At 34.2% G+C, this 26,583-nt stretch overlaps 4 protein-coding genes across 5 annotated transcripts in view; all 4 read left to right on the forward strand.

Annotated features, from left to right (window-relative positions):
* The window catches only part of LOC136806446 (kinesin-II 85 kDa subunit-like), a 205,037-nt gene that overhangs the window by 3,205 nt on the left and 175,249 nt on the right, over positions 1 to 26,583 (forward strand). The gene's annotated exons all lie outside the window — the stretch shown is intronic.
* On the forward strand, positions 92 to 15,674 carry LOC136806437 (protein SDA1 homolog). 2 transcript variants are annotated; one of them, XM_067063014.1, is made up of 7 exons: positions 92 to 403; positions 4,110 to 5,087; positions 5,610 to 5,799; positions 6,461 to 6,571; positions 11,899 to 12,039; positions 13,227 to 13,343; positions 15,092 to 15,674. In XM_067063014.1, exons 1-7 carry the CDS (start codon positions 209 to 211, stop codon positions 15,583 to 15,585), a joined length of 2,226 nt encoding a protein of 741 aa, XP_066919115.1. In that variant the 5' UTR covers positions 92 to 208; the 3' UTR covers positions 15,586 to 15,674. The 2 variants fall into 2 exon arrangements, with proteins under 2 accessions (XP_066919115.1, XP_066919116.1); XM_067063015.1 differs by lacking the exon at positions 13,227 to 13,343 and having other exon boundaries at positions 102 to 403.
* Positions 19,209 to 26,419, forward strand: LOC136806465 (zinc finger protein 25-like). Its single transcript, XM_067063047.1, has 3 exons — positions 19,209 to 19,627; positions 25,339 to 25,657; positions 26,179 to 26,419. Exons 1-3 carry the CDS (start codon positions 19,294 to 19,296, stop codon positions 26,417 to 26,419), a joined length of 894 nt encoding a protein of 297 aa, XP_066919148.1. The 5' UTR covers positions 19,209 to 19,293.
* LOC136806451 (zinc finger protein OZF-like) lies at positions 22,594 to 24,945 on the forward strand. Its single transcript, XM_067063030.1, has one exon. The coding sequence runs from the start codon at positions 22,607 to 22,609 to the stop codon at positions 23,750 to 23,752; it is 1,146 nt and encodes a 381-aa protein (XP_066919131.1). The 5' UTR covers positions 22,594 to 22,606; the 3' UTR covers positions 23,753 to 24,945.

The following is a 26,583-nucleotide window of genomic DNA, read 5'->3' on the forward strand; positions in this document are numbered from 1 at the left end:
CTTAAAAAATTTAAAGGCCTATGTAGACGGTAAATTTGTCGTGTAAGCAGGCCTGTATTCTCGATAAGAGTCCATCTACATGGGTATAATCGAATTCACGTGTATTTGTTTTGAATTTTTTTTCAAAGCAGCGTGGTAAGGTAAGGTCTGGTGGAAAGTGACCTTATTCTCTTTATATGAAGGACTTTTGGTATAAAAACATACAAAAATGAGTAATCGTAATAGAAATAACCTTCCTAACAATCTTGCACAACTACAGAATCTCATCAAAAGAGATCCAGAGTCATACAGGGAAGAATTTCTACAACAATGGAAACATTTTCAATCCAATTTGGAAATTTTCAAACTGGATCCAACCAGGGAGGCTGAAGCTGTAGAAGATGTCATGAAATTCATTGCCCAGGTATAAATTGTAGTCAGTTTGAGGCTGAGAATTTTGTTTTAGAAATATTAATTTTATCATGATGACAAAATGTTATAAATGGTGAAGGCTTCTTCGTTAAAAGCGAAAGACATGTATCTATTTTTCGGATCCGGCATGTAGGAATAGTGCATAGTGTCAGGACCTGCAGGCGACCTGGTAGGGTTGGGTATGGGCGTGGTTTGGGTGTGGTTACGTATCAGATTGGCTAGGAATTTGGTTATTATCAGTTAGGGTTAGGGTTGGAGCTCGAAAAAAGCACTCTTTTGTGATTTTCTCTTAATACAGTCTGGTCTACAGTTTGTACAATATAAGTAGCCATCAGAAACGCTCTTTCGGCATGAATCCGTGGCGCAGTGGATATAAGGCATTGGGTTTCAAAACATCGGAACTTTGCATTTAGTGGGTTCGAATCCCACCGGTGGCGATCTGTCGGTACACGTGCGTTTGCGTAGGGTAAAATGGCGAAATGCGAAAATCGAATTTGGCAAAAAAAATTTGAAAAAATGACCCTACAAGATTTGACTATATCTTTTTATTCCATGAAGAGATTACTTTCAAATAAAAAATGTATTAACAATGAATGGTTAAGCTTTCTAGAAATCCAAACATAAATTGTATAGCTTCTACCAAAATATAGCACTTTAGGATCAGAAACAGTCAAAAACCAGTTTTTTCCAATTTTCTTCGAGTTACAGGAATTAATTCCTTGTTTGTTTTGATCTGAAATTTTCAGTAGGGGTGGCCATCATGGTTCCCTTGCTCATATCAGGGGGGGCCGAGACGGGGGTAAGAGAATTAAAGTTTCTAAGTAAAATCTTAATTATCACCCAAAAAAGTGCCTTTTTATGTCCATATCTTTTAAATAGATTGTCCCAGCCTTATCCCTCTTTCAGTAAAGCTTCCTATACCTTTTGTCCTTCAGAAAAACCAAAAATATTGGCCTTAATTGCTTGCTTTCAGTTCCTGTAGCCAGTATTGTGACCCCCTGTATTTCTATTTGTGACCCCCTGTATTTCGCGCGGGCTTTTTAATAGATAAGTCACATGACTGAAATCCCGCAGTCTTATTGGACTAGAGAAAGCGAAAGTGAAATCGCGCGATCTGATTGGATGAAAAAAGACCGCGGGAGCTGGAAACGAATGGAATTCTCTAGAATTCTCATTTTAAATTCAAGATGGCGGCGAGAAAAGCACGTCTTTTGCTTTGGACGAAAGGTTGTAAGTTCTGGTTGATTTTAAGGTTTTATCTTATCTTATCTCATTTACTTTAATTAGTAGAGGCTTCTTCAATGTTTGGGGAAGGTAAGTCTGTAAAAGTTATTTGTTTTTCGGTGGAAAAAAGTGTTTAAAAAAGCATTTTTGTGCTCAAGGTTTATTTTTCTTCGCAAATTTTTGTCTTCAATCTTAAATAGATGAACGAGTATTTGACTGATGCTTATGATTTTTCCATAGAACATAGTAAAACTATTCAGGAACTTAGACCTTTTTACGGAATTTCAAAAAATCTGTTAGTTCTGGAGATATATTGAAAAGTTTAGACATGGGTAGTTTGCGTTCGTGTTTCGCGTTCCCAAACCAAACGCACGTGGGTAAGTCATTCAGTAAGTTAGAAAACATAGTAAATAACTCACACAGAACCAGAAAGTCAGAAAACTACGAACAAGAGACTGGAAAGTACGAAATAAGTCCAGATATGTCTTTCGTCTTTACAAAGAAGCCACAACCGTTATAAATCCAGACCCGATCAATCGAACAAGTCGAACCAATCAAACTAACTCTTTTTAACTTATTTATTTTATTTTATCCTTTATGTTTAAAATCACGAAAATGTACTTATGTATTATGTGATAGTTCAATAGAACTAGAACTATTGAACTAATCAAACTCCATTGAACAATTAACGTAACTTGGTATAATGTAGACACCCCTCCTCTAATTCCGACACCGTTTTTATCAGCTGAAATTTATAGAAAGGTTGAAACTGTGTTTCTTTGCATAGTGGTCAGAGAGGAATAATCCCTTTTCAATCAGTGATTCAAGCTTTCATAATATTCCTTTCTTTAAGGAAGGGTGTCAGAGTTAGACGAGGGATGTCGATATTAGACCAACTTACAGTAAAGTTTGAGTAAAAAAATTAATCAAACTCCAGATTTTTTAAAAAATTTGTGAGTGTTCGATTAAGTTAGATCCAGTTTGATCAATGGCAGTATAGACTAAAACTCATATATCAAGGTTACAGGATTTCGAGTGTGCAGTATAGACTAAAACTCATGTCATATATCAAGATTACACAGTCAGTCAAGAACAAGTGCAAATATGATACCTTCGGCAATCTCTCCTCGAAAAGTGCTCAAAAACGTTAAAAATTGACCTATCAAATTAAACAGAAGCATAATTACATGATACTGTACATCGGCATTTTCGTTTCAGTCATTTAAAATGATAATTAGCTGTCTAAATGACCTTTAGTTATATAAAGGAAGGTTGAATTTCAATGAAAGGAGGAAAATTCGTCGAAAAAAACCAAAAAATCTGGTAAAATTCATAAAAATACATCAAATTAATATGGGTTTCCGGGTACATCCAGCTTTTACATTAAAAAGCGCTGGGTTAGTGCTGGGCCCGTCAGGGAAGGCAAGGCATTGAAAGGCCACATGCGCCAAAAAGAAGGGCATGTGAAATACAAAAATCTTATTGGTGGAAATTAAATAAATAGTCCGAAGGAACGCCACAAAGTAATCAGTAGAAACATGGATGTAATAGAAATTAGATGGACAGTTAACTTTTTCTCTGTCATTAAAGTTGCATTGAAATTCTTTTCAAATCGGCTTTCTTTATTATTGAATCATTGTCAGCAAGACAAACTCATTTCACTGGAATTTTTTTATATTTTTTGAAATTTTATGAGTTTTTATAAGAACACAAAGACTAATCCAAAAGGGTTCTTAGCCTAATTCTAGAGATTCTGTCCACATAAGATCTTTTTAAAGATTGGAGAATATAGCCTGATTTAAAGGGTTACCAAATTCATTATAACTTCTATAATTATAACATTAAATTGAAGGACCTCTTTCAATGTTGTTGCAGATTTTGATTAAACTTCTCATAGGGAATACTTTTGCAGCTTGTCTTGCCAACTAATGCCAGAATGTATTGTTGTAAAGAAAAATAGAAAAGAGATAAGTTTTAGCTTAGTCTGAGTGCTCCCGTATCTCTTCATCGTAATTTATCAAATTTGCAACAAGACTCATTTTGGTACCGGGGGTTCAATATTTTTATAAATTTCCAGAATTTTTTACTAATTATAAGTTTCTGATAAAGATTTAGTTGACAGGGAATGCAGGCAAATTTCGAGGCCTTTTCTGCTACTGGATAACGGTGGCAGAAACTCAATCTTTGCTTAAATTTTGAAACTCAATCTTAATTTTTGTACATGAGCCATGAGAATGATAACAAAAATTTGATGTCCTAGGCCCTTATTAACAGAAAAAGCCCATTCTGAGGTTAATTCTTTGTGTTTTATTAATAGTTCCCAACTAAATTAAACAGAGCCTGGATTGATTATTTTTTCCTTCAAACTGAATTCAAACTCAAAAAAATCTGTAAATTTGCCTGGGAATGGAAGGGAATTAAACCATATCATCTGGTTTCTTCAAACAAAATCTTTTATATTTTATATATCATAGGTTGGCAACTGTTACGAGTCCATCATCGAAGGATTTCCGGAAACATTGATGGATATATTGTCACAGCATTATTCAGTCATGAATCCTAACCTCCGAATGAGTATGTGTAAATCTCTGATATTGATGCGAAACAAAAATCTCATCTCACCATTGAAATTATTGGAATTATTTTTCAAACTTTTAAAAGCTAAAGATAAACTTTTGCGAAAGACACTTTATAATCATATTGTGACTGACATAAAAAATGTGAATCAGAAAAGCAAAAATAACAAAATAAATACTGTATTGCAAAATTATATGTTTTCAATGCTGAAAGATAGTAGTCCCATTGCTGCAAAGATTTCAATGGACATTATGGTCGAGTTGTATCGTAAAAACATTTGGAATGATACGAAAACAGTTAATGTCATTGTTACCGGTTGTTATTCCAAAATCACCAAAGTTATGGTGACTGCATTGAAATTTTTCTTGGGAACGGATGCCCCTGAAGAGGTCAAAGCGGATTCTGATTCTGAAAGTGAGGATGACAATGAAAAAGCCAAAAAGCTGATCATTGCTGGCCAAGTCAGCAAGAAAACAGGCAAAAAGAAACGAAAAATGGAAAAAGCATTATCGATGTTACGTAAAGCTAAAAAGAAACAGAAGCCAGTTAGTTTCAATTTTTCAGCTATACACCTTATCAATGACCCACAAGGTTTTGCTGAGAAGCTTTTCAAACAGTTGGAAAGCTCTACCGAACGATTTGAAGTCAAACTGATGATGATCAACCTTATAGGACGGCTTGTTGGCATTCATGAGCTGATCCTGTTGAATTTCTACCCGTTTTTACAAAGATTTTTACAGCCTCATCAAAGAGAAGTTACCAAACTTCTGATGACTTCAGCACAAGCTACACATGATCTAGTTCCGCCTGATGCTATCGAACCAGTATTAAGGACCATTGCCAATAATTTTGTATCCGAAAAGAATTCTACTGAGGTAATTTTATTGCTTATTAGGCATGGGTAACTTATTGGCCCTTTTTGCGCATGCCCCTTTTTTAGGCTGGGCATTATTACAGAAAAGCTCAATTTTTTTCAATTTTCAGCCCGACCCTGATTTAATTCCGATGCCTTACGTTGACCCTTATTTTACAAGGGACGAAAAAATGGCGCCAATGTAAGAGCTAGCGTGTAATGTATGCTGAGCTCTTAGATTTCTTCATAACACTAGTTATGTGTTAAAAGAAATATGTCAGCTCAATCCAATAAATTCTCTTTGCGGTAAAAGAACATTGGTATGAAGAAATGCTTTACAATTGCAGTAAATTGAATTTTTGAAATGATTTTTCTGTCAGTCTAACGGTGACTCTAACTACGAGGGTCGAAATATCGCATTAGAATTGTTTTAAAGAGCAACCATAAAAACGTGTTTAAAAATGATTGTATTGTTGTAAAAAATGAAGAAGCTTAGTTGTTTGATAAAAAAAATTCAACATAATATCCACCCATTCATTTCTAGGTAATGGCAGTTGGATTGAATGCAATCCGTGAAATATGTGCGCGTAACTCTCTGGCGATGTCAGCAGAATTGCTTCAGGATTTGGTAGAGTACAAAACCACTAAAAGCAAAACAGTAATGATGGCTGCTCGATCTCTCATACAACTATACAGGAATTTTGATTCAACTCTATTACGGAAGAAAGACAGAGGTTTGTTTTAGTATTAGTATTTTATTTGTTATTATATATTTAATGAACAATGAAATTCCAAAATCCGCAAAAATTACAGAGAGTTTCAAGTTAAAAAGTATCATTAGAATTTAATGTTTCTATGTTTTTAGGCAAATGCCCGGGGGGCGGGCACTGACCTTGACGGCCGACTGGGACGTGCCGCTGGAGCTCGAGAATTTTACCCTGTCAGATAAGAATTTTTGGTAAAAAGGTGAACCTGTCAGAACGAAAAATAAATTTTTTTCCAATTTCCACCCTAACAAGTGGCAAAAATGACTAAAGTAGACAAAAAACTGAAAAAATGCCTAATTTTTACGCCTAAAAAAGGTACCTTGACCAGCGGCACGTCCCGTACCAAGCTTTGCCTAAGTTGCCCTCCCGGGGGAAAACGTTTGAGCCTTTTCTGAGCTTTCTTCGAAAGTTATAGTTACCAAGGGCTATCGAAATGATGGGTCGGATATTGGACATTGTCCGAACTGAATAGCTCCTTGTCCGACCCAAAAATATCATAATCTGCAAGCAAAAACAACCCTGATCTGACCCACTAGCAATCCTACCCCTCTAGAAACTATACTAACATTCAACATTAATTATTACTTGACATAGACGATCTAATTGTCGTAACATTTTTTTTCTACAGGAAAGCCTCAAGAGCCATCCATGATTGGGGAAGAAGTTGGGAGTAAACAATTTGGAGCGAAAACTGCCCTCACTTTTGTGCCAGGTGCTGATCTACTAGACAACGAAACAGGTATTTATTATTAATTTACTTTCATTGGACTACATTAATGTTTCTTTTTGAATGTATTCCGGTTTATCGTTCTACATCTCTAATTTGAGCTTTCCTTAGCTCATTTGATGTCAATCGATACTTCGATTGAGAGAGAACTCTCTACCTTCACTCGTATATCATTTCCTTTTGAAGACTGTTTCCCATCCACTGATTTCTAACTATTTGACTAAATTGGATTTCAAATTTAAAAGAATATAAAAGGAAGCGTCACCAGTCCTTACTAGTCCGCCATCTAGTCTGTTGTCGATTCTGGTGATCAACAATGGCGCAATTAAGATGCTTTGAATTCTTCAAAAATCGAAGTCAAATTAGAAAAGAACCCGGTAAACTACATGATCGAATCCCGACTGGGCACCCTTCCCCGAGAAATCTGCAAGCAGTTAGTTCATCTAGTGTGTACAGAGATAAATGATACCAGTGATTCCATTATTAGACATTTAATGTTTTACTCTAAATAAAATTACGAAAAATTGAGACAAATGACAAATATTAATACGTAAAACAAACTGAAAAAAGTGGCGAATCTTATTGACAGAATATTAACTAAAAATAGGCTGTAAAAAAGTAAGGTAAATAACTCAAAAAAAATTGACAACCTAATCCTAGCTTCGGGAGACATAGGTGCCTGAGCAAAGATTTATTGATAAAAAAATGATGAAAAAGAAAACCTGCCAGGTGGTAAAGTGAATGAAAACTACCCAAAAATAACAAAATCAAAAAATTGTATTGAATTCCAACAAGGAACAATCAAGCTCGTTGAAGAACCATGTCTCTGTTTATAGTGTGTTCCAGGTCCCACCTAAAAATTCAGGTCCCACCTAACCCTAAAATTCCCACCCTCAATCCAGACTCCCAGATCCCAGCTCCAATATATCGCTGATGAACTTCCATGTGGTATTTTGTGCTCAGTTCGACGATGGATAATTATTTGGTCTCTATAAATTCACCATTGATGGATGAAATGACGTTGACGTATATGCCAAGATCCCATGATTGTTTTGTGGAATTTCTAGAAACTAAAAATCGGAAATTCGATTTAAAGTCCCTATTGATATCTAAAAACCTATCAAAATTTGAAGTTAGATGGATAGCTATATCAAAAGTTATGCTAATTTTAAGATTTTAGGATTTTACACGGTTTTAGCTGGATTTCATGGCATGTCTTCTCAAAAGAAGCCATAAAACAGTATTTAATAAAAAAGTGCCCGGGTGGTGGCAACCCCCCCCCTGATAAACGTCACATAATTTGCGGGTATATAAAGAAACCGGACTCGTAAATGTTTGACGTTGATTGTCCTGTTCGTTGTATCACCGCAGAATTTTTTGGATCCCCAAATTTTGTTAAAAAGCTTATTATTATGCAAGAGAACCACAAGTGTCCTGCAATTTGCCAAAAATAGTTCGCGGTAAAATTTTATTATTTCGTCAGATGCCAAATTTATTCTTTCCTTTTCGCCAAGATTAGTTCCCTTGAAGAATTTTACCTTGTTTTCTGCTTTGCCAACAATAGTACCAAAAAACAGACAAGAGACAGAAAGAGACAAGCCAAGAACCTCATTCTCGTTGAGGATGTTACCTAAGACTTTGTTAAACTGTTTGGAAAAAATAAAAATCGTTTATACACAGATAAGAAATCAGATCGTCTCGAAAAATTAAAATGCAAGAAGGTGCTTTCAACTCCTTATTGGACCAAAAATTAGGCAAATTTGGGCCAAAAACTCAGAAAAAGGTAATTTTTTGTCAATTTTGTTATGTAAAAGTTGCTTAAATGCACGTTATAGGCCTGAAAACTGCCATTCATTTCAAGGACGTGACGTCGCTTCTTTTTTGGAATTGTTTATATAACATATGTCAATTTTTTTGGCAGACCTCGTTTTATCGATTCTAATTAAATATTGAAAGATATCTGTAACTGCAGGAGAGCCGGACGTGATACTTTACGGTTTCGGACGGTAATATATTTTGCTAAAATAGATAAAGGTACAGTTCTTAAGTACAAATCAAACCTGAGAGGTGAATAATATGTCAATATAAGGCTCAATAAATCAAGATACAATATAGAGAGCTACAATATAAAAGAACAACATTAAGATAAAGGAAATACTACTTACTAAACACGTTGGTCCCATAAGCTCTAATGCAGTGAGATATATATAAATATTCTTTATTATTCTTCTGGGCGTCTCTTCAGACTATAAGTTTTACAATTCTGGTTTTCTGTTTCGACATTGTAACTCTGTATTCACTCTACAGTGATCTTTGTTCATCTGAACGCAAAAGTAGAAACAGAGCACAGAAAAAGGCACACAAAGTCCCGTGGGACAGACGCTAGACAAAGAGAAACACACGAAGGAGAGCAAGCCTAAGGGAATACGAGTCACATAATTACGTAATAATTGACAAATAAATAGACAATACACCGACGATCAAATTAACATAAAAATATACAAAACAACTGCTATTCGGCAGTTACAATATCTTTCATCACTTCTGTAGTGCACTCTTTTAATTTTTGTGAAGAAAGATATCTTTTAATATTTTACTTGGCTCTGGTTTTCATTGAGCACTCTGCAACATCAATCACAAACAATACTTTATCGATTCTAATATACATTTTGATTGATTGTTCTCTTTTTTGCTGAACTGAATCGACGTCTGGAAATTTCTTTCAGCTGATTTGGTAAACACGGCTGTCAATCTATTTACAGGGGTATTCATTTATTGAATCTTGCTGAATCTTTTGAAAAGGAGACTAATACAGTAGAATTAGTGCAAAAGATGAGATTTTCAAAAACCTTTTCCCAAAATTGAATAAGCGGGGGGGAGGGGAAATGTCCTGAGTGGAAAATTTTCGAAAAACAATTTTGTGAGTATTTTTTTCAATTTTCCAAAAAATCAGCTGTTTGGCCCGCAAAGCCTGAAAATGTTCCTAATTTGTTGATATTTTTGCAATCGAATCCTTATGCTCTTATATAGGCTGTTCTTATAAAAAAACGTGTATCTGAATTATCATTAGCTGTTTCTCCGTCCATCTGACTCGATTGATATTTCAGAAACTTCAAAATGGGCTAATACATAGATACCATTATATCCATATAGGGGTTCGACGAAACTTTTCAAACCAAAAAAATATTATTGAAGTTGTGCGAACATCCCCTGGAAAATTTGCAAAATAACCCGGGAGAAAAGGGTTTTCTTTCCTTTGGAAAAATTATACTACTTACTGTAAAGTTTGAGTTGAAGAACTGAAGTTAATTATCTACTCTCGGGTACCTAATTATGTTTTGAGATTTTTTTACTCCTGGAAATTTTTATGATGAACAGTACTTTGCCGTATAATTTCTTTGGAAAAAAATTACAATTCACATACAAACTCATATCAAACTACCTGGAAAATGCTTAGACTTGGATTTTGTTATTCGGGGACCCCCTGGAAATGTTCATCCATGTATGGATATAAAATGGAATGACCAATATTAATTACTGTAGAGAGTCTTGTGTCGTTCTACATATACACTTTTTTGTAAGAGCAATAATGAGGCTCAAAATCGCCAAAAAAATAAGAATAATTTAAGAACAATGCTGAGCCTGAATGACTCAATTTCAATGGTTTCGTTTTTTGCTGCTTTATGAAAAATAATAGGCACTTTCCGCAACCACAACGAGTACAACAACGAGAACGTGAAAACATCAAATTCACACCTTTGAGCTGTCAAAACTTGTCAAAACTCTGAGTAAACCCCAATTAACCGTTTTCTCTTCTCGTGCCCGACGGCAAATCACTCTTTTTGGCGTTGTCAGACAACGAAATCTTTCTAGCATAAAAATCAACATCAAGCAAAAAGTAAGACAATTTTGAAAATTATATTTCAGAATCTTTAAACTTTTTATCTTTTTTTAGCTTTTTTTCTTGTGCTAGACGTGTAAGTTTAAAGTATTGAATTTTTGAAATCCTGATTTTAAATTTGTTCAGTTTGTTAATCTCGTTACTAATAACATTACAAAATAATTCTGATCATTACAGTATTTTTAGTTTGCATTGAAAATGAAAAGCATCGAGATTTTCTCCAGGTTTTTCGTTTTTCGTTACTTTAAAAAAAATGATAGACGTTCTCGTTGTGAAAAATAATTGCGGAATTAAAAATGAGCCACAACGGCAACTTCTCTATTTTTTCACACCTATATGTTATTTCACAAGTTTTGCCGTTGTCGTTGCCGTTCTCGTTGTGACTGCGGAAAGTGCCTAATGCTCTGTGAAGCTGATTTTTTTGTTTTTAATGACATATCGGAAGTTGATTTCTTCATCAACATGAAAAAAACACCTTCTCACCATTCTCCTTGAGGAAATTCTGTAGTCGTACACAGCATTTTTAGGTTTATAGTACCGTAATTCAAACTAGATTTAACATTTGATACATACGTCTAAAGCAAAAAATAGCATTTTTGTGAAAGTAGCGAGCCTTACTTGGGGTAATTTGCAATTTATAATTTATAAGGTTTGCTACTTTCACAAAAATGCCGTTTTTTGCTTTAGACGATGCTGGTGATATACTAAGCATATTCTTAATTCTGTGGCCGATTTCATCTTGAATATTCTTATAAGGGATCCTCGACAAAAAACTTTCGAATTTTTTATCGGCATTGGGCCGATAAGGGGGTGGGGGGGTCCAACTACATACCGATAAAAAAACGAGTATTGGGACGAAAATCTTTTCAGCCAATTTCTTAATGATTTCGTCCACAAACTCCACTGAAAGCATACAATTTCACTTGCTTTCACCTTCGCGCACAAATTCGCAACTTTAAAAGTACAGTTTTGAATTAGCTTTGATAAAAAAACTCTTTTTTCATTGGCCAGCGTGCTGCCGTTTCCTTCGAAATGTTGCGACTTTATCGCGTCTTTTTATCTTTCGTTTTGATTAACAATATCAATGCGGGTATAAACAAACTCAATGTTGGTGCAAATAGACAAAAACTCAACGAAGACGGGTGGGAAGGCGAGATCAACGCAATGGCGGACATGATTGGAAAAAATTGTGTTTTCGAAGATGTAAAAGTTGGTTTCAAAAAATTTTGGCCGATAAGAGCAAGGGGGGAGGGGGTCTGAAGCTTATCGGCCCAATGCCGATAAAAAATTCGAAAGTTTTTTGTCGAAGACCCCTAAAGTATTTTCTCATAAAAAAGTGTTTAAAAGACGTTAAAAGTTCTAACTAGTTCCGTACCCTAGGTAAGCTTCTTACATCGTCTACTTCTTATTCATTCTGTTTTCGTTTCTTTTCTCACAGAAACAAAGGAGAAGACAAAGAAGAAAAAGAAAGAAGTGAGCGAGGATGGAGAGAAAGACAAGGATTCTGAAAACGAAAGTGAAAGTGGTAGCGAAGCAGAAGATGAGGACAATGAAGACTGGGAAACTGATGAAGAAGAAGGTGAGAGGGGTCGAACTTACTAAGGTTCATTACCGTGATAAGATGTAAAAAATACCGTAAGATGTGTGACCATTATCAATTATCAATATGCGAATGGGTTATGGGAAATCATTTGTCGAAAAATATGTGTTGAACAAATTATACAAATTTATGTGCATTTACAAAAACGTGCCCGGGAAAGTTTAAAATTTCGTTTTTGTCAGTTGATAAGAAACCGAGGTTTACTTGTACTAAGCCAGATATTCAGTCACAACTTACCATCAGATTTTACTAAGTGACTGAATCAATCTGGCTTAGATTTCTAGGCTTTATAAATGTGTGATATCAATCGTAAATATGAATGATTTCCCCTTTCTCTTTTATTTTCATTCGTTGTTTGTTCTAACAATGTTCTAACGATGTTTTTGCTTATTGATCGCAGACATTTTTATATCTATATAAAATTGAAAGAGAGAAAAAAATCAAGAGTGTAAGAAAAATGTAAAATTGTGAGAAAAAAAAATTTTGTGGCCGGCAGGGTGAGTTTTTTTTCATCACCCGCGTTTCTGGAAACAAGATTTTTTTTTTTTTTGGCCTAAGGGAATGGTCAAACTGACTAAAGTTTATTATGGTAAGATGCTACTCTCTGAAACGGCCTAAAACTACCGCGTGAGATGTGTGACCATTTTGATTTTGCCAGAATGAGGAATTTATTAAGAAAAAGGTGAGGTTTATATCTAACTTCAGATCATTTTCATGGGAATGCCGCTCTTTGAAAGTCATGAAGAATTTCATAAACGACACTGTACTATTCATTGCGCTCCCTTTTGCGATCCAAATCCAGCTCTCTATGAAAATCGAATTACAGAGCGTTTGTTAAAAAAGGAAATAGACGAACTAACTGAAATTTTATCATGATAAGATGCTGCTCTGTATTGAATTTTATAGACCGTAGTATGAAGGTAGAGCATCCAGCTACGGTGCGCAGGGTTGTGGGTTGGGGTCATACCAAAGATTCCCAAAATGGTACTTCATAACTCTCTGCTTTAATGCTCATCACCTACAGAGACGTGGAGAAATCCAGGGAAATGATTAGCGCCCTCCCCTACTTCCGCGTAGATAGTTTGAGAAAAGGGAGCCTTCGAGTTGCTCTCGACTGCGGTTGCAAACTTATTGTATGAATATCATTCCCCGCGATTTCTTTGTAGACGAAGATGTTGGAAGTGATGGTGAAGACAGTGACGGTTGGATAAACGTTTCACATTCTGAAGATGATATGGAAGAAGAAGATGAAGAAGATGATGAAGATACACAACAAGAAAAAGGTTTGACTCTAGGGAAAAGCTCACTTTCAGAGGGAAAGAACAACAAGAAAAGAGTTTGACTCTGGTGAAAAGCTCACTTTCATGGAAAGATTACTCTAGAAAATATGGAAATGATTTACACTAGGGAAAGTATATCGCAACAACACAATAAGAAAAGGGTTTGACTCTTGGGAAAAGCTCACTTTCACGGAACGGCTACTCCAGAAGACACAACAGGAAAATATGTGACTCTAGGGAAAAGCTCACTTTGATAAATCAATATGTCAAAGGATTTACATTTAAATTTATTCCATAAGAAAAAGGTTTGACTCTTAGGAAAAGCTCACTTTCAGGGAACGGCTACTCCAGAAGACACAACAGGAAAATATGTGACTCTAGGGAAAAGCTCACTTTGATAAATCAATATGTCAAAGGATTTACATTTAAATTTATTCCATAAGAAAAAGGTTTGACTCTTAGGAAAAGCTCACTTTCAGGGAACGGCTACTCTAGAAGACACAACAAAAAAATATTTGACTCTGGGGAAAGGGACAAGCTGGAGTTTTTACAAGCTCTTATTTGATTTGGTTGGTTGGTCGTTAACCAGTCATAAAACAATTTTGTTACTTTTTCTAAAGAACGCGTCATCTCTATCACTTCAAATGACCAATTAGTGAAGTATCTTTAAACCTCCAGCTCATCCCTGGGGAAAAGCTCACTTTGATAAATCAATATTTCAAAGGGTATAATAAAAAAATGATAATCTTGTTGCTGCCCATTGATTTGTTGGCTGCTTCCCATTCATGTATGTCTTTTTCAAATGGTAAAAAACGAACCCATGAGGCTCATTCTTTTAAGTAACCAAGTTGTTTGACGAACCAATACAGTGAGTAAGCTTGCTAACTCGCTTGCTAACTCGGTTTTCATTCAAATATGTATATACCTTATTGGGGGGAAAAATTTCGGGGGAAAGTGACGAAAATTTTGAGGGCGTGACGAAATTTTCCCCCGATGAATTTTTTCCCCGATATTTTATCACCCGACCAAAACTTTTACCCGATTTTTTTATCCCCGACCAAAACTTTTACCCAATTTTTTAAACCCCAACCAAAATTAAAATCAAAATTTTCACATTTTTATTAACCGAAATTAGTGCTTTAAACGTCGAATTAAAAGATATTTTTTCGAGCTAGTAAAGGAAACCATTTCATTTGGACAATTTAGTTCGGTGAAAGTTACTAAATTGTAAATTTGGTCGGGGAAAAGTGACGAATTTGAAATTTTTATTGGGGGAAAGTGACGAAAATGCCTCTAGGTGACGAAATTTTTCCCCGACGAAAAAAAAACCCTACTAAATAAAACACCCTACTAAATAAAACTCTGACATTTTTTCCCCGATAAGGTATGGGCTTTTCCAGAAATAGTCCGTGCCCTCCCTGTTGAGGATATCGGATATCCAGGGGGTTAACGATTTTTGTTCAAAAGTGGATATCCAGGGGGTTAAATATCTACAAGGGAGCGGATATCCAGGGGGTAAAGTGTCTTTTCAAGTAAACATACGATATCCAGGGGTAAGCATCTTTATAAGAGAGGATATCAAGGGAGTAGAGCATATTTTTAAGAGTGGATATCCAGGGGGTCTTTACTATTAAAGTAGGATATCCAGGGGGTTCAATATTTTGAAAAATCAATATCCTCAACAGTGGGAGTAATATTTCTTTCTGGAAAAGCCCAATGCATGTATCTCAACTTTATCATAATCAATTCAGAGGATGCAAGAGCAAAAGCAGAACAAGTCAGCCAAACCAAATTTCTAACGGACGACGATTTCAAAAAGATACAGCAGAAAGCTATCTCACAGCAAATTGAAAGTGGGCCAAGTGCAGGTAAGCGAGGCAAAAAACGTAAACAAACAACCGCCGCGTCTGGACAAGAAAAAGAGAAGTCGGAACTGGTCGACTTGGCTAGCATAGAGAATGTTGTAAAGAAGATGAAACATGATAAGGAATCAAGACTGGCTACCGTACTCGCTGGTAGAGAAGGCCGCGAGAAGTTCAGTAAACCAAAACAGAAACGACAAAACGAGCACGCCAGTACCACCAATAAAGAGAAGATCAAATCGAAACCATTTATGATGATCAGTCACAGTCAAAGATCGCGTGGCAAAGGAAAGAAATCATTCCGCGATAAACAAATCGCTTTAAGAGATTCAATGCTGAAGAAAGATGGGAAAACTAAGAGCGGAAAAAAAAGGAAGCACTAGTCTATATTTTGAATTGGTGTAAAACAATTTTTAGATTTTTATATGCCTTTATAATGATCATTTTTAGATATAAATCAATGACAAATTTATGCTCCTTTTCTAATGTTCTGCCTTTTTCACGTAGGACTTCAGGTCAGGATGTCGATAAAAAAGGAAAATAGAATCTGATATGGATAAGAAATTCTTAAATTGAATATCATGCTTTTTTAAGTTTTACGAGCACAGATTTCGATTAACTATTTTGCAGTTGAATAATGTAACGAAGAACAAACTACTCCTTTACAAACTACTGATTTAAATGGTATATTCAATATTTAATACCTTTTTCAAGTTATGGAGAATTTGGCGGATGTAAAGATGAATAAGTAAATTGTATTGGCCTTTTTCGCTAAAATTCCATACATGGATTACCTTCATATTCAAATCAAATGATAAATTCTAGTCTAATTTGAATATTCTATCAAAATTAGGCGATAATCAGCCACTTTATCCTAATTAGAATATATTATTTCCTGATTAGTTCCTGATTGTTTAATATGTTCGAGCATTCAAAAATTTCAATATTTTGTCCCCATTATACCCTCTATATTAGCAAATTTATGTATTTGCACTTTTGAGGACGGTAAAGTGACTAAAGCGATTTGGAATAACCCGCACTTTTGACCTGCGAAATCGAGGATGGTTAAAGTGCTAATTTACCTTCGTCCTCAGTCAATCAGTCAAGATCTAGACAAATTAGATTCTTACCGTCTTCGTCGCAGAAAAACGCACGTACAACTCGGTATTACTAGAAAGTCGCATCCAAAGATATATCTTGTACATTATTTTATGTTTTAGTACCCTATTGTGAACTTTTTTAAAGCATTTTCAGTATCCTTCATTAATTTTATATGGGTATACCCTCAAGCATCGATCAAGACACAAAAATTTCATTTTATGACCCCAAGTCGGCCTTCTGGGGCCAGCCATGGGTCCTGAAAGTCCAATTTTGAAAAAGCTATTTTAAATTCTGATTTTACTTACCAAATTTGAAGTAAAAAGAACAATTGTATCAAAAGTTATGGCCTAAACAAGTTTGCCCGACCCCCAAAAACCATTAAAATTTTACAACATTTTTTGACCAACGAACCCTACATTTGGCCCTGAAAATCATATTAAGCTACCGATTTGACCAGTCCACCCGACTAATTTCATAACTAAGATGCCTAAGGATACCAAAAAACCACCTTAGGCTTACTCCCTTCTCCGGAGCCGAAATGTCAAATTCTGGGGTCGTAGCTGATGGGCTAATATAGAAGACTTTTAAACGGGTATAGCCGATTTCATTACCTAACTCAAGATAATTCACGCAGAAGATGCTATATATGGTCAATTTTAAACCAAAATGTGGCGAAAAGTTGAACTTGCGCATGAAATATCCCGAGCTAGGTAAGGAAATCGGCTATAACCGTTTAAAAGTGAACACAGTCAGAAATAAAAGGGGGTTTTGTGACATTTCTACCTTCTGTTATATCTGATACCATATCTGATGGAATTTTGAGGTTACCATATCAAAACTTTGAAGAACTCATGTATAGAAATTTCTCGTGGATTAAGAAGAAACGCGAATTTAAGAGGTTACTTCAATCCTGAGTAATACTTAGAAATATGATGTGGTTAAATTATTTCTGACTGTGTTCGCTTTTTTTCCTACAAACAGCCTGTATTTTTGTAACACGACCACACTATTAATGAAGAGAAAACTTAATACCTGGTAGCAGATTAACGAAATTCGATTGAAATTCGATTTTAAAGGAAGCTTTAGCAGTAGAGAAAAATAAAGAAAAAATTCTATTAATGAATGACAAGAATAGAATTGGAAATTTTTGAAGAGCTTCTACCACAAGTAGATCAGGTAGCTGTTTTTAGTTTGAAAGATAGACCGTGTTTGAATGTCAAGAATGTGGTAAATCGTTTTTTCACAAAAATACCATCTCAAAAAAAAATAAATCAATTGTTCATGATAAAATTGAATAATTTAAATGCCAAGAATGTGGTAAATCTTTTTCTTCAAAGACACCAAAGAGCAATCCACGATAAAGCCTTTTGAATGTCAAAACTATGGAAATTCTTTTGGTGAGAAAGGTTCGTTTACAGATAAAATGATAAAATTAAGCATTTCTTGTGTCAAGAATGTGGTAAATATTTTTCACAAAAAGGCCTTCTGAATAAACATATTATATCAATTGTTAAAAAGGACATAACAGTACTTGCGAAATTTGTAAATAAATAAATAATGAAACCAAATATAGCTAATTTTGATTGTTCAATTGTTTTCCAAGTTTGTTTTGGACTCGTGATTTTAATTGTTCTCTTTAATGACACGTGGCTCACGCAATGTTTACATTTTACTACTTTTATGTCCCTTTAATGATAAAATTAATTTATATGTCAAGAATGTGGTAAATGTTTCTCAATTAAAAAGGTTTTAAATGTACACAAATAATGTACATTTTGAATGTTTTTGAGTTAATACGTTAGAGATTGGGTGGCGGTATTGACATTGTTGTGCCTCGATACGAAGGTCAAATTATGTAATAGTTACTTTTTTAATAGTTAATTAATAATACTTTTTGTGTTGAAAGAAAAAACGCAGGGCACTTTTGTAGCAAAGTGACGTTAGATTGCTGCTACCGCTACAATGCAACATCTTTTCGTCAATTTATATTTTTACATGTAAAATAGAAGATATATTGTACTCTTTTTAATCAATCAGATTGCAGATATTTTTTGGATCGCTGATAAGATTTTTTATCAAAACTTTTGAAATAAAGAATTTTTTAGCAGTCATTTTTTTTTTAATTTATTCAACAATTTTTCTTAACACTTCTTTAGACATTTTCAAGCATAATAATATCAATTCTGCACTGTTTCTTTCTTTCATTTAGAGTATTTTGTTTAAAAAATGAATGAGATTGAAGGAATAAAAATAAAAATTGAAGAAGAAGAAATTCATGGTGGTGATGAAACGAATCATGAACATTTGGAAATTGTTATCAAACTGGAAAACGAATCAATTGGATATCCAGATGACGAAAATATGGAACCATTCAAAAACCATGAAAGTGAACTATTTGAAAATTCTTGTAGAAATGTAAAGGGGAACGATGTTACATCACCCGAAGAAACAAACCCCAAAAATTATGAAATCACCATTAAACTTGAAGATGAGTCAAAATCTCAAGATGATAAGAATCAAAGTGTACAATTAATGGATATTTCGGAAAGTAAAAATTCAGAAAATATTAACGATGGAATGAATTTTGATCAGTTTTCACCGATTGAAGAAATTAATACACAGATTGGGGAGGAAATCACTATTAAATTGGAAAATGAATTGGAAAGCTTTCACAACCATGAAAATGAAAATTCACAGAAATGTTTTGAGGTTGATAAGATTGAAAATCCAAACATTGGCGATATAACGAAAAGTTCGGTTAAGGAATGCCAAAGAACAGTTCACGATAAACTTTTTAAATGTCTTGTATGTGGTAAGTCTTTTACATTGAAAAGTAATTTGAAGGTGCATCAAAGAACAGTCCATCAAGGTATAAAACCATTTTTGTGTCAAGAATGTGGTAAATCTTTTGGAAATAAAACGAAATTAGCTTCCCATCAAAGAACTGTACATCAAGGCATAAAGGCCTTTAAATGTCAAGATTGTGGTAAATGTTTTGCTACAAAGAGAAATTTGGTGAGGCACCAAAGACAGTCCATCAAGGTATAAAGCCTTTTAAATGTCAAGAATGTGGTAAATGCTTTGTAGATAAAACCAAATTAACTTCTCATCAAATAGCTGTCCATCAACTAGATATAAAGGCTTTTAACTGTCAGGAATGTGGTAAATCTTTTGCTACAAAGAGAAGTTTGGTGATGCATCAAGTAACTGTTCATGAGGGGATAAATCCTTTTGAGTGTCAAGAATGTGGTAAGTCTTTTGGAAGCAAATCGAACTTAACTTCGCACCAAAGAACTGTCCATCAAGGTATAAAGGCCTTTAAATGTTGAGAATGTTGTGAATCTTTTGCTTCTAAGAGAAATTTGGAGCGGCATCAAGTGACAGTCCATCAAGGTATAAAGGCTTTTGAGTGTCAGGAATGTGGTATGCATTTTGGGCGGAAATATGATTCGGAGAGTCATCAAAGAATTGTTCATGAGGGGATAAAGGCAATTGAATGTCAAGAATGTGGTAAAACTTTTGGACAGAAAAAGAACTTAACTTTGCATCAAAGAACTGTTCATGGAGGTATAAAGCCCTTTAAATATCAGGAATGTGGTAAATCTTTTGGCCAAAAAACAAACTTAACTTCCCATCAAAGAACTGTCCATCAAGGTATAAAGCCCTTTAAATGTCAAGAATGTGGTAAATCTTTTGGCCAGAAAACGAACTTAACTTCCCATCAAAGAACTGTCCATAAAGGTATAAAGGTTTAAATTGTCGAAAGTGTGGTAAATCTTTTAGACAGAAAACGACCATAACCTCGCATAAGAACTTAACTTGGCACAGTACTGTCCATCGAGGTATAAAATGTTTTAAATGTCAAGAATGTGGTAAATATTTTTTAGGAAAAGAAATTGAACTTCTCATCAACGATTTGCCCATCAAAGTATAAGGGCCTTTAAATGGCCTTAATTTTGTAAATGTTTTATAGAGAAAAGAAACCTAGCTTTTCACCAAATAATTGTTCATGAAGTTGTAAAGGCTTCTAAAATGTCAAGATTATGGTAAATCTTTTGGATGGAATATATATACTTCTCATCAAAGAATTGTGCATCAAGGGATAAATCAAGGCATTTGATTCTCATTAACGTGGTAAATCTTTCGGAGATAAAAGTAGCTTTTTAAGGATTATCACGAACATGTTCACGACAGAATAAAACTTTTTAAATGTCAAGAATGTGGTAAATCTTTTGCACAGAAAAGTCATTTAAAAGCACACCAAAGAACAGTGTATAAGATACAAAATCACTTGAGTGTCATTAATGTGGTAACATGTTTTGGAGATAACGGTTCGATAAAGAAACATCTAAAACAGTCTATGATAAAACGGAACCTTTTAAATGTCATGAATGTGGTAAGTATTTTGCATTTAGATTACACGAGGGATTGAAAGCTTTTCAAGGTAATTTTCAGAAGCATCAAGGGACAGTCCATAAAGAGATTTACAATTTTTCCTTTCTTAAAAATCCAAGATTTTAGTGATTCTTGTAAACGACCAACTGTGTCTGAAAGGTTTTATTTTGATTGAAAGGTCTGATTATGCTGATGCTGTCGTCCTCAGTCAGTCAGGATCTAGACAAATTAGAACCTTACCGTTTCCGTCGCAGAAAAACGCCTGCACAACTCGGTATTACTAGAAAGTCACACCCAAAGATATTCTGGGGCATAATTCTTACTTTTGATACCATTTTATTTTCTAGATTTACAAAAATGTGTTTTGAAATTAGGCTCTTCCAGAAAAAATTTCAACATTGGGCTCGAGTATATAACCTTACGGGCATTAGGAAATTAAACCCCCGGTTTGTAACTGTGACTTTTGAACCCCGGACATGATATCCTCCATCCCCATGCGGTGCAAAAATTTTCTGGAAGAGCCACTGACCTTTATATACCCCGGACGATGTAAATGCATTGAGAGCGCTATGTCTACTTTCCCTCAAATATTTTTGTTGATGAAGCGCCGTTAGACGTTAATTTTTAACACTGCAATAACTTCTTTACGGGTACCAGTTCAAAAAAAAACTTCAGTCAAAGACAGCGGATATAGCTTGGTCATCCAGGGATATATAAAGGTCAGTGGAAAGAGCCCATTAAAGAAATAATTGTAAAAATCAAAGAATAAATAATTGATTCTTTGGAAATCAATCAACAAAGTCCAGCTGAACAAGGAAAACAGGACGAAAGATAGATGATGCTATAAACGAAATGGATTCTGAACGAAGTTTGGTTTTTCAAGAAAGAGAGGATACTAAAGTAAAACTTGTTAACAAATTATGAACCATAAGAAGTTTATTTCACCCAAGGATAGTAAATGATGCTCGATATAAAATAAAGTCTGGAATTAAAATAAGGAATGATAATTAAAGGAAGAGGAATTTAATACCTGGTTGCAGCAAATTCACGAAATTCGATTTTAGAGGAAGCTGCAGCAGTAGAAAAAAATAGTGAAGAAATTCTATTAATGAATGTCAAGAATAGAGTTGGAAATAATAAAAAGATGACGGAGCTGTTTTTAGTTTTGAAAGATAGACCGTTTTTGAACGTCAAAAATGTGGTAAATCTTTTTCTTCAAAGAGTTACTTGAAAAGACACCAGAGAATGGTCCCTGAAGGGAAATTTTGTGTGTCAAAACTATGGAAATATTTTTGGTGAGAAATGTTCGTTAAAGAAACATCAAAGAAAAGTACATGATAAAATGAAGTCTTTCTTGTGTCAAGAAAGTGGTAAATATTTTGCACAAAAAAGCCATCTGAATAAACCTATTATATCAATTGTCAAAGGAACATAACAGTAACAGAAATTTGTAAACAAACTGTATGCATCACATACAAAATCAAAACAAATGTCACATGTCAAAAAGAAATCAAACCAAATATGGCTAATTTTGATTGTTCAATTGTTTTACAAGTTTGTTTTAGACACGTGATTTTAATTGTTCTCTTTAATGACACGTGGTTCGCGCAATGTTTACATTTTACTACCTTTATGCCCCTTAAATGATGAAATTAAATAAATTATAATAAACAAATTTTTAATGTACACAAATAATGTACATTTTGAATGATTTGGAGTTCATGCGTTAGAGATTGACTGACGGTTTTGACATTGTTGTTCGAATTGTTCGAAGGTCAATTATGATTTTTTATCAAAACTTTTGAAGTTAAAATTTAGAATGTCCTTTTTCGAATTCACCAACAATCTTTCTTTAGATCTTTTTCAAGCATCTTTTTTTTCTTTCATTTAGAGTATTTTTTTTAAGAAATGAATGAGATTGAAGAAATAAAAATAAAAATTGAAGAAGAAGAATTTCATGATTGTGACGAAACGAATCATGAACATTTGGAAATTGTTATCAAACTGGAAGATGAATCAATCGGATATCCAGACAACAAAAGTTTGGAAACATTCAAAAACTGTGAAAATGAACTATCGATAATTTCTTGTAGAAATGAAAAGGGGAACGATGTTACATCACCCAGAAAAACTGACCCCAAAAATTATGAAATCACCATTAAACTTGAAGACGAGTCAAAGTCTCAAGATGATAATAAGAATCAAAGTGCACAATTAATGGATATTTTGGAAAATAGAAATTCGGTAAATATTGACGATGGAATGAATTGTTTTGATCAGTTTTCATCGATTGAAGAAATTAATTCACAGATCGGAGAGGAAATCACTATTAAATTTGATGATGAATTGCAAAAGTTTCAAAACAATGAAAATGAAAGTCTACACGAAGGTATAAAGGCAATTGAGTGTCAGGAATGTGTTGAATCTTTTCCTACAAAGAGAAATTCGGTGATGCATCAAGTAACAGTCCATGAGGAAATAAATCTTTTTGAGTGTCAAGAATGTGGTAAGTCTTTCGGAAAGAAATCGAACTTAACTTTGCACCAACGAACTGTCCATCAAGGTATAAAGGCCTTTACATGTCACGAATGTGGTAAATCTTTTGGACAGAAAGCGAACTTAACTTCTCACCGAAGAACTGTTCATCAAGGTATTAAGGCTTTTAAATGTCAAGAATGTGGTCTGCTTTTTGGGCGGAAATATGATTTGAAGAGGCATCATAGAATTGTCCATGAAGGTATAAAGGCATTTGAGTGTCAGGAATGTGGTGAATCTTTTGCTACAAAGAGAAATTTGGTGAAGCATCAAGTAACAGTCTATGAGGGAATAAATCCTTTTGAGTGTCAAGAATGTGGTAAGTCTTTCGGAAAGAAATCGAACTTTACTTCTCACCAAAGAACTGTCCATCAAGGTATTAAGGCCTTTAAATGTCAAGAATGTAGTAAATGTTTGGCAGAGAAAAGAAACTTAACTTCTCATCAAAGAACTGTTCATGAAAGTGTACAGGCCTTCAAATGTCAAGAATGTGGTAAAATGTTTTTCTACAGAAAGTAATTTGAAAAAACATCAAAAAACGGTCCATCAAGGTGTAAAAGCCTTTAACTGTCAAGAATGAAGTAAATGTTTTGCAGAGAAAAAAAACTTATCTTGTCATCGAAGAACTGTTCATGAAGGTGTACTGTAAAGCCTTTTCAATGTCAAGAATATGGTAAAGCTTTTGGATGCAAGACGACCTTAACTTCTCAGAACTGTTCATGAAGGTGTAAAGGCCTTTAAATGCCAAGAATGTGATAAGTTTTTTACGAGCAAAAGCTATTTGAAGGTGCATCAAAAAACGGTCCATCAAGGTGTAAAAGCCTTTAAATGTCAAGAATGTAGTAAATGTTTTGGACAAAATACAGACTTATCTTCTCATCAAAGAACAGTCCATCAAGTAATGAAACCATTTTTGTGTCAAGAATGTGGTAAATCATTTGGGCAGAAAACAAACCTAACTTCTCACCAAAGAACAGTACATGAAGGTGTAAAGGCCTTCAAATATCAAGAATGTGGTTGATGTTTTTCTACAAAGAGTTATTTAGAAAAGCACAGTCCATGATAAAGCCTTTTGAGCGTAAGAAATGTTGAAAAAATTTTTTGGAGAGAAACGTTCCGTAAAAGTGCAAGTAAACTTATAAAATGAGACGAAGTATAAGGACAAAATCAAAATAATTAAACCATCAAATCTCATCAAACTTTTCAACGTTTTCTGGATATTCAAGACACCTCTTAAACGTTCATTCCATAAGTACTCCCTTTCAGACAAAGAGTACTTTCCTCTAGAGTATACGTTTTCAAGGTACTGAACTGAGAAATCAGTTTTCTCTTTACCAACACTACAAGTTTTCGAGTTTTCCAAAACTGCTAAGTTTCGTGATTTTTTGCAAATGTTCAATAAACCTTTGACCAAATTTTGTGGTAGTTTTACCAACATTTTTTTTTTTTTTAAAGTTGATGAATGAAGATGACGAATTAAGAAGAAGAAATTTAAGTTCTTGTAGAAAAGTGCTATGATCTTCATTTTTGTAATGTAGATTCTTCAGTATTACAACGTCATAAATGCTAAAATCAATTGAAAAAATAATCATTCAGTAAAAACTACAGTTTTAAAACTTTTATTTCGAAGATTTTTATATTTTTGATTTTAGTTTTATCATCATTTTTATTTGTATTCCACCCATATTTATCTTTTCAACAAGCATTGAACCGAAATCAATTCAAACAGCCTCTTTTGTCTCCTCTGCATATTATATTGCGACAGACTTTAATTTTGGCGAGGGTGTCACTTATATGTGCTTACTTCGTTTCACCTTTTTGCTTCTTCTTGTACATCACAAGATCAAATAAAGTATTCCGACGTAAACAATTTAGAGCTGTCATTTTTTAACTTAAACACTGCTTTAAATCTTTTTTAAATAATTTAAATTCTTTTACAGTACTGTATCTTTCTTCTATCTTAGAGTATTTTGTATAAAAAATGAACGAGTTTGAAGAGATAAAGATAAAAATTGAACAAGAAGAAGATCATGGATGTGATGAAACGAATCAAGAACATTTGGAAATTGTTATCAAACTGGAAAATGAATCAATTGGTTATCCAGATGACGAAAATTTGGAACCATTCAAAAACTGCGAAAGCGAACTATCTAAAAATTCTTTTAGAAATGTAAAGGGGAACGATGTTACATCATCTGAAGAAACTGACCCGCAAAATTATGATATCACCATTAAACTTGAAGATGAGTCAAAACCTCAAGCTAATATGGATGAAAGTGTACAATTAATGGATATTTTGGAAAATCGAAATTTAGTAAATATTAACGATGGAACGAATTGTTTTGATCAGTTTTCACCGATTGAAGCAATTAATTCACAGATTGGGGAGGAAATCACTATTAAATTTGAAGATGAATTGGAAAGGTTTGAAAACCATGAAAATAAAAATCTACAGGAATGTTTTGAGGTTGACAAGAATTCTAACAATGACGCAATAACGATGAGCTCGGTTAAGGAGCATCAAAGCAAAGTACTTGATAAACCTTTACAATGTCAAGAATGTGGTAAATCTTTTACTACAAAGAGAAGTCTGGAGATGCATCAAAGAACTGTCCATCAATATGTAAAAGCTTTTGGTAATTTTTTTACTGCAAAGAGAAATTTGGTGAGGCACCAAAGAATAGTCCATGAAGTTATTAAGGCATTTGAGTGTAAAGTATGTGGTAAACGTTTTGTAGAAAAAAGAAATTGAACTTCTCATCAATTAACAGTCCATGAGAGGATAAATCCTTTTGAGTGTCAAGAATGTGGTAAATGTTTTGCTGCACAGAGAAATTTGGTGAGGCACCAAAGAACAGTCCATGAAGGTATTAAGGCAATTGAGTGTAAAGAATGTGGTAAACGTTTTGTAGAAAAAAGAAATTTAACTTCTCGTCAATTAACAGTCATGAGGGGATAAATCCTTTTGAGTGTCAAGAATGTGGTAAATCTTTTGCTACAAAGAGCAGTCTGGAGAGGCACCAAAGAACAGTTCATCAAGGTATGAAACCATTTTTGTGTCAAGAATGTGGTAAATCTTTTGGAAATAAAAGGAAATTAACTCTGCACCAAAGAACAGTTCATGAAGGTATTAAGGCATTTGAATGTCAAGAATGTGCTAAAAGTTTTGGGCAAAAAACGACCTAAACTTCGCATCAAAGAACTGTCTATCAAGGTATGAAGGCCTTTAAATGTCACAAATGTGGTAAGTGTTTTGCTAGAAAGAGTTGTTTGAACCAGCATCGATTAACAGTTCATGACGGGATAAAGGCATTTGTGTGTCAGGAATGTGGTAAATCTTTTGCAGAGAA

The sequence above is a fragment of the Clytia hemisphaerica genome, unplaced genomic scaffold (assembly GCF_902728285.1).
Source record: "Clytia hemisphaerica strain Z4C2 unplaced genomic scaffold, Clytia hemisphaerica genome assembly, whole genome shotgun sequence".
NCBI lineage: Eukaryota > Metazoa > Cnidaria > Hydrozoa > Leptothecata > Clytiidae > Clytia > Clytia hemisphaerica.